The sequence below is a fragment of the Urtica dioica genome, chromosome 11 (genome assembly GCF_054948205.1).
Source record: "Urtica dioica subsp. dioica isolate 48M chromosome 11, U.dioica_male_clone48M_v1_H2, whole genome shotgun sequence".
NCBI classification, from domain to species: Eukaryota; Viridiplantae; Streptophyta; class Magnoliopsida; order Rosales; family Urticaceae; genus Urtica; species Urtica dioica.
Genome location: NC_142766.1, coordinates 7,947,525 through 7,955,594, shown reverse-complemented (window position 1 = coordinate 7,955,594; position 8,070 = coordinate 7,947,525). Strand labels below are relative to the sequence as shown.

General features: G+C 33.9%; 1 protein-coding gene across 1 annotated transcript; it reads right to left on the bottom strand.

Moving 5' to 3' along the window:
* Positions 1-3,755: 3,755 nt before the first annotated feature.
* On the bottom strand, positions 3,756-7,835 carry LOC149380986 (Leucine-rich repeat (LRR) family protein). The gene is made up of 6 exons (XM_089630631.1): positions 7,469-7,835; positions 5,491-5,562; positions 5,195-5,338; positions 4,764-4,835; positions 4,602-4,673; positions 3,756-4,106 (listed from the first exon to the last, which is right to left on the bottom strand). The coding sequence occupies exons 1-6, from the start codon at positions 7,687-7,689 to the stop codon at positions 4,034-4,036; spliced, it is 654 nt and encodes a 217-aa protein (XP_089486757.1). The 5' UTR covers positions 7,690-7,835; the 3' UTR covers positions 3,756-4,033.
* Positions 7,836-8,070: the final 235 nt, after the last annotated feature.

Here is an 8,070-nt window from a genome sequence, read left to right as displayed (position 1 = left end):
CGTTTAAGGACCGTTATGATGCACTAGCCGAGGCCGTTTATGATGGTCACAGTGACGCTTGATCTAATATCCTGAAGTAATTATGGACTTCTAGATCATGTTACCGGCTTCTTTGACTCACCACGTTAAAGGCAAGTTAGACGCTGATCAAATAGGTGTCTTGGAAAGTCGGGACATGATTGTAGAAGAAAGTGTTATTACAAATACGGAATCCAGCCTTCCTGAAAGAAGGTTAATGTTGTCTCACCTAAGGGTTGATTCTGGAACCGATTGATTGTGCACACTTCCGAAGTTGGCTTACGTTCGGTTGAATCTTTCGCTGGGGAAGCAACGATGCTTAGGGCTTACATGTAACGAGAAAGGTATAACGGAACAAATTGACCTATCTCAATATGGGAGAACCTGGAGGGTCATGATCACGTACTGACTAAATCAGTGGATACTCGTTACGGTGGAGTATTGTAAGGGACTAGACAATTCGATTCGAAAAAAGAAAGGAATATTTCATCTTTTATCGAGATTGTTAAGCTTCTACTACTAGGTCCATCGTCCCCGATTCGGCTTTGATAAAGGCAAGTAAGAACTTTCTGACAATAATAAATTCATTATTAATTTTCTAACAAAGTTGTAATAGTGATTGACAGCATTAATTCCAAAAAGGGTATTTTAGGTATTAAATATATATTTATAGTAAAGATGTTTATTTATTGCTAGATCAAGTAAATAAACTTATTATTTATTGTCGGATAAGTAAATAAGTGTTTAATGGGTTTAAAGCTATTGGGCCTTGAAAAAGCAAAAATTTGGACCTCTCTATTGGTGATGGACGATTTTTTGCACTGCCTAGTAACTAGTATTTTTTTCTGTTTTTCTGTTCCTAAAATAAAGGAGAAAATATAGGAGATATGATTGTCCTACATTATCTCCTAATATTTAGGCTAAATATTAGGAAAATATCTAGGAGAATATAATTTCCTAATTTTCTCAACAGCAAAATAATATTTTATACTGTTGTATAAAATAATATCATAGATACTGATCTAATGGATGAGAGAAAAAGTATGATTCACTTGTTGAGATCCTATGGCTGAGATTAAATCCTACAGTGTGAACACAATAAAAGGATATAATATATTCTCAAATATTCCAGAATATCTCATTTGGACTACAATAAATAGAGGACTGATGAGAGGCAAAAATTAACCTTTTCATGCCTTGTAGAATTCGACCAACACATGCTCTCTCTTTCTTGTTTTGGTCGTCCAAAATTCTCTCTTTCTCTCCCTCGGAATTCCGTGATTCCAATCTCATAAACACGGTGTGATCTAAACTCGTTGTTTGAGATCACAAGTGAGAAACAGATTGTTGCCCACTCATATTTCTTACTCGTCTCTAAGATTACGTTTCGGAAGACTTTGGTGTCATCGCTACGAGTCCAAGGAATGAAGTTCAGAGGTCTGATCGTTCCGGGGCTGAAACGATGAGGAAGGCCAAAAGAAGAGCAAAGGAGTTTAAGAAGAAAGCTTGAAGATTTCAGTAGCTGAGCCTAACCCGTAAGTTTTCTTATAAACTCGTCTATCATGATATGGTTGCTTGATAAAGTTTCTTCAGTTCAATTAATTAAGTAATCTAGATCTTGTTAATAACCATGTTTAATTAGCTCTTGTTAGCGTAATTATTCTTTTTCGCATTTAATTGGTTATTTAAGGTGCATTAATCACCAATAAATGGCTCGCTTGGTACTCTTAATTTATGACAAAAGTTGGAGGAGAATGTAAGTTTTGGGTGAAGAGCAACGCTTTTTGTTGGACTGCGGTGTCAGTTATCAAGCCCCCTTATGTCCAATGGCCGATTTGAAGAGTATTCAGGAACAAATTTCTTCAGACCGATAATCATATGAGCTTTTCTTCGGCTCCTTTACCCAAAAACATACGCTTTTCTTTCAAGATGATTGAACCCTTGAGTTCAACAATTGATTTCATATACTAATCAATAATCTCATTACCTCTAATTGTCACGAACATTTAGTTCAAATTTTGTGGCGATCTAACGGTTACCAAAGGCGCAAACTTAATTTCGGAGTTGCTAGTCAAGGTTGTTGCGAAAATAAATTCACAATTCATATTTTCACTCGATAGACCAACTTAAAATATTCAGAACATCATCTTCACCATTCAGAATGGATAAATATGTGTCACAAACATTCTGTTAAAATTTTGTGACAATCCAACGTTAAACCAATTTGGAAATTTAATGTAAGGCTCTAATACCATGATAATTTGGGGATTTTGGTATATAATTATAATAATGTAGTAATCCAGATACAAGAGTAGGGAGTAATATACCCTAGTACAACCACAAAAGAAAAGAGAAATGACTAAGATGTCCTTAAACAATAATAATAATTATTATTATTATTATTATAAAATACTAATGATAATAATATTAGGAATTATAATATATATGCTAATATTTAAATGTTTAAGATGCAATTTTCATTGCTTTTGGATTTATATATATATATATATATATATATATATATATATATATTAGTTTTTCCGTGACGTTATATTACATCCTTGACTAGTATGCTTAAATTTATCGTTTCGTGATCCATAACTTGTAAGAGTTTACAAGTTACAAACCTATTAAGGATACACCATGTTTTACGAGAGACCACCCAAACATTTATTCTTAACTAAACTAATAATATAGGAAAAATTATACAAAATAGTCATTTGAAACTAATTGATTAGCAAAATAGCCTTAATTTCAAAATTTTCAATAAAAATACCATAATTTGGATTTCCGAGAGAGAGAGAGAGAGAGAGAGAGAGAGAGAGAGAGAGACCACATTAATGACTACTTCCTATTATAGATCCTAAAAAAATGGAAACTATTCATTTTGTTTATATTAGCAAAAAAAAAATCGTGTAAAATAAAGAGGTAGGCTAACAATGTAATTTTGAAACGCTAAAAATGTTGCCACATGAGCCAAATGGCTATTTAACTTAAAACATTCAAACATTGGCTATTTAGCAACTAATAAATTTGAAGTAGCTTAGTTACTTGTATATTTGAAAGAAAAAAAAAATTGGAACCTGATTGTTGTACAATTTAGATATTTCACTAATTTTAGACAGATTGTTTTGCAAATTTATTACTTTAATTGTCTATTTAGCTAAATCACCCTATACCATAATATACCATAATTTCATGCACCCAAAACTTATTCTTAACTAAGGTATATAATATAGTACACATTAATTGCATGCATCCGCATTTTGGTTCATAAAATAAAATAATGTATTGTAATAGTTACCTAAAAAAATGGTGGTTTGGGCTATGAATGGTGATATTAGGATAGATAAGTAAACAATTTGTTGAATACTTTAATTAATATTTTGTTGTTTATAAATCATGCAATTGCAAATGTTTTGTTATAGATTGATTAAATAAAAAGTACAATACCAAAGGCGTAATGTTGATGGTAAGCTCATTTACGTACTCCAATAAATAAATAAAGCTCATTTAAGTACGACACAAAGTCTCAAAACTACATCAATTCATCACTTCCAAATGTCTCTTGAGGTCGACTGTTCATAAATTTAAGAGAAAGAGAAAATCCAATGAGGTATATTATTTTCAAGGTAGATTAGACGAGTTCCTATATCAATCCAAGCTGACGAGTATCCAGCTGAGACCGGACCAGCTCGAATTGACTTTCTACAATCTAACTTATAAAATAACATATATAACTTATAAAATAGCAGATATACATACATATATGCATTGAAGATTCTTTACTAAAGGAAATACAGATAACATGTCAAGGACATTCTTAGTAGAGCACAGTAATACAAATGGCACTGTCTTAGTATTGTCAGATTTACACATGCTTATATTAGGGATGGGCAATATCTCCTTTCCCGTTACATTACATTGTAAGGTGATTCAACTTTTTTCTTTTCAACTTTTAAGTAAACATATAAACCCCAACCCAAGAAAACTATTTTGCAGCTTCACCCATTCTTCACGAGCAGTTTGTGTCATAGCTTGCAAGGCCCAACAACTCCGGGCCCTCAAGCCGCGGGTTGTTCTCAAAACTACACGCATCAATGGAATACAGAAGTTAGATTCAAGTAAATATTTTTTCCAACATTTAGGAGACAGAATTGCAATCGGTCTTAACAAAGATCTTTCTAATATTAACATGAATGGTTGACTTTTATTTCAGAGGGATCTTCAGCATACTTGATGACGAGAGAATGACGGAGATAAATTGAGACATAGTCAGTTACGCATACAAGAAAGCTCCACAGATTTAAAGTTGGACTTGGGTCCAGAGATGGCTCAAAGTATACGAGTGCTGTTAGAACTCTCAAGAGCCAAGTCACATAACATGAATGATAAGAGCGCATAGCTTGCATTGTGGAGTGATTATTTTAAGTTGATATTTTATATACCACGTTCACAGCATTAAATTCAGGAGAAAGACAATTTAACCCAAAGTCCCAGAAATCAAAACTTTTCCTCATCGCCAAAGTCAAGAACGCATAACAGAAGGTTCAATAGAATATGAAATAACAGCCATGACTTACTTGTTCAAGGGGATATGCTCAAATGGCCCGCTGACAGGAATGGTTCCGCATAAGTCATTATTCGAGACATCCCTAGAAAATAGGAAAAATTTCAATGCAATCAAGAACGGAAAATATATATACAGAGACAGAGAGAAAGGGAGAGAGTAAAATAATACTTACACGACTTTAAGGTTTGAAATACCGGCGAGTTCCCTGGGTACTGGTCCACTTAGACGGTTGTCATTAAGCCGCCTAGAAATAAAACATTAATCAGAACGAGACAATATCATAAAACAATCTAATTCCCTTGAGATCGTAACACTTTCTAACAGACAGTGAGAAGTATATATCAGCAAAAATCAGGGCAACCAAGTTATTTAGGTGGTACAAGACATTCTAATATTTTGTTTCTGAAAGTGTGCACTTCAAAAGTAAATCAACCTATGTTTACTCAATGATTCACAGTCCGACTAGAAAACCTGGATTTTGATATCAAGCTATTTAACAAAATTATATGGAAGCAACAATCAAGGGGGAAAATCAAAGAATACAGATTGACATCGCAAGAGAATTATCAAAATAAAACAACTGGATCAAAAGACTGAACTTACAGAAAAACAAGGGACTTCAATTTCCCCAGAGAGGAAGGAATGGACCCTGAGATGTTGTTGCTATACAAGTCCAAACTGATTAGGCTCTTCAGGTAACCAAGTTCGGCGGGTATGTTTCCTTGGATGTTGTTTTTGTAGAGTTCCCTACATGAAACACAGGTATTGCTCAAGGTATATATAGGTACCCCGTTGTCAACAGAAAGCAGTACAATGTTTTTTAGACTCGGAATGACATTACAAAGGTAATAGACTCCTAACAGTGTGTAATCAGAAGAAAAGGAGGATTTGAATCATACAAGTATTGCAAATGCTCAAGCTTTCCAAGTTCCGGTACCAGATGTCCCGACAAGTTTGAATTACCTAAATCCCTGCACAATATAATATCAGTCACCACAAACGAAAGATATAAGCAATAATTCTAAACAAACAGCAGAAATTGACGAAAATAAAAAATAAAAAAATAAAAAATAAATAAAAAAAAAACTCTGAACTGAAATGATTAACAAGCTAGCTTGGTATATATCAAGACATAATTAAAAATCATTTGCATTTCTATAAACAAAAGGGTATGTATAAATATATATATATATACACACACTAGTTAACACCACAAAATTACACCTGAAACACAAAATCTTATACCAGCATGGGTAAACAAATGAAAAGAAAATGAACAATTAGCTAGAAATCATCACTACTCTGTATTTTAACGTGTACATAAGAATTTCATAATGGGACGTGAAATTCTAAAAATCAAGACACTAAACTAAGCTAGACACATGGACAGAAGGGTAACAATAAAGGAGAGAAATGCATACGTGTTCTGTATTTTCTCTACATCTAATGAAAAAGGGTTATATTATTATCATACGTGTTCTCTACATCTACCAACATTTATTCCAGAAGTAAAAAACTTATGGTTATGTATTTAAGGTGTCTGCCTAACACTTATGGCTATTGTGTGAACTCATTACATCTAGGGTCAGTAGATATATAGTCCCATGAAACAATAGATTTTGCCATTTAGCCAACTTTTTGTAAGTTTATAATAAATGGCCACAAAAAATTATTTACAAGATCAAATTGACGTAAATACCCTGTAAATCCTCTAAAATTGACCAAAACTACTAGATGCCACATCACCGAATTGGCTATTTACCTATAATTTACAAAAGGCTGGATAATTAGCAAATCTTCTAATTTCAGTGGCTTGGTTAGTTAATTATTTGTTACATCTATTGTAAGCACAAGATTTTTAAAGTGGTACAAGGGAAGTAAGTAAGCTTTTTAAGTTATATAGCCTACAAGGAAAGCTACCCATCAATTTAACATTAGGCAAGCTTTTTTGAAAGAGCATGTCTTGCAGTTGAAGGACAATTACAGTAGTATATCTGTTATCGTAAGAAAAATAAATAAAATAAAATAAGAACTGAGAAATTGAAGTCCTATTTAATTCATTTGCCTAATATTTAGGATTAATAAACCCTCTGCTAACCCCCCTTCCCACAGAACAACGCTCCAAGATCATTCAAAAAGTTGCCCAGGAGATCATCAATCAAAAACCAATTTCTTCAGCCTATAAAACTAAGACTGAAGGAAGTATATATTACCCCAGGGAAACAAATTTTAACACCAAGAAAAAAGAAATCTACATAAATTAATATCTGGGTATGATAAACACAGAGCCAGTGACCTAATAATAAGACAACAAGGAAACAAGCAACCGACCAAAAGTGAATCTTACAGTCACCTATATATTCAATTTTGTCGAAAAAGGTACAAAACCGATTTTGAAACAGGAAAATATTAAAAAGCCATAAAAGTTGCTTGAACAAACACCAACTTCAACAGTCAAATTCAATGAAAATAAAACAAATTTACTGTTAGAGGAAAATTAGGGGAACCGACCCTAAATAGAAGAACAAACAAAGAAAAAGGGCCTCGTTATCTAAGATTCAGAATCTAACAAAGAAGTAAGAAAAAATAACGAGCGTACTTCCCAAAATGATTGCTAATCTAAGATTCATTATTCTCATAATTGAATTTTTTTTAAAACTTTAACAACACGATTCCAACAGCAAACAGCACTATCCAACAGTGAATTGACGAATCAAACCCAGCTGTACTGATCAATCAATCCATAACCGTCTAAGGAATAGAAAAACAGCAAATTATGAGATGACTAAACGAACGAAAACACCGAACATAAGAGAACCGATCAAGCTTAAACACAATTGAATGAATTTAGAGATATTTTCATGTAGAAATATATACACTCGAGTGACGCGGTTGTCCTGGTTGCAAGTGATGTGGAACCAAGTGCAAGGGTTAACGAGAGTCGGATCCCAGCTCTGGAGGACGTTGTCGGGGTCGGAGAGGCTTTTGCGGAGCGTATAAAGAGCGTCTCCTTCGGAGTTTCCATGGGCGAACTGAGCTAGGGTTACGGCACATGCCAAGGCGGCGAACAGCCGCACCAACGATTTCTCGGCCGCCATTGATGACCTGCGAGGACCTCGGATTTCGAGTAGCTTTCTCGGTTCGAACGAAACCGATTGCCGGGAGACGAACACGAGAGAGATATTTGGGGACAGAGAGAGAGGAAAAATTAATGTGAATGTAATGATATTAATATGAGAGAGAGAGAGAGAGAGAGATGAAGTTGGAAAAGAAGGCGTATGTGTGTGTTGCGTTGTTAGAAGAGTCAAAGAAAGAGTCAAACAAAGATGAAAATTGCGTGAGTGGGTTTAGTGGGAAAATAGGAAGAATCGGTTTTTGGGAATATTTATATAATAAAAAAAAATAGTTAAAAACAACAAATACCCGGTTCAGTTGCTTTTTTACCCTCCTCTACCTCTATTTTCTTCCGGGTTAAATAT

Excerpts from the sequence above, each read along its gene's own strand:
- LOC149380986 (XM_089630631.1), bottom strand. The coding sequence starts at position 7,689 with ATGGCGGCCGAGAAATCGTTGGTGCGGCTGTTCGCCGCCTTGGCATGT. Across the intron at positions 5,563-7,468 it reads GACAACCGCGTCACTCGAGT|GGATTTAGGTAATTCAAACT; the intron begins GTATATATTTCT and ends TATATTGTGCAG. Across the intron at positions 4,836-5,194 it reads TTGAAGTCCCTTGTTTTTCT|GCGGCTTAATGACAACCGTC; the intron begins GTAAGTTCAGTC and ends TTTTATTTCTAG.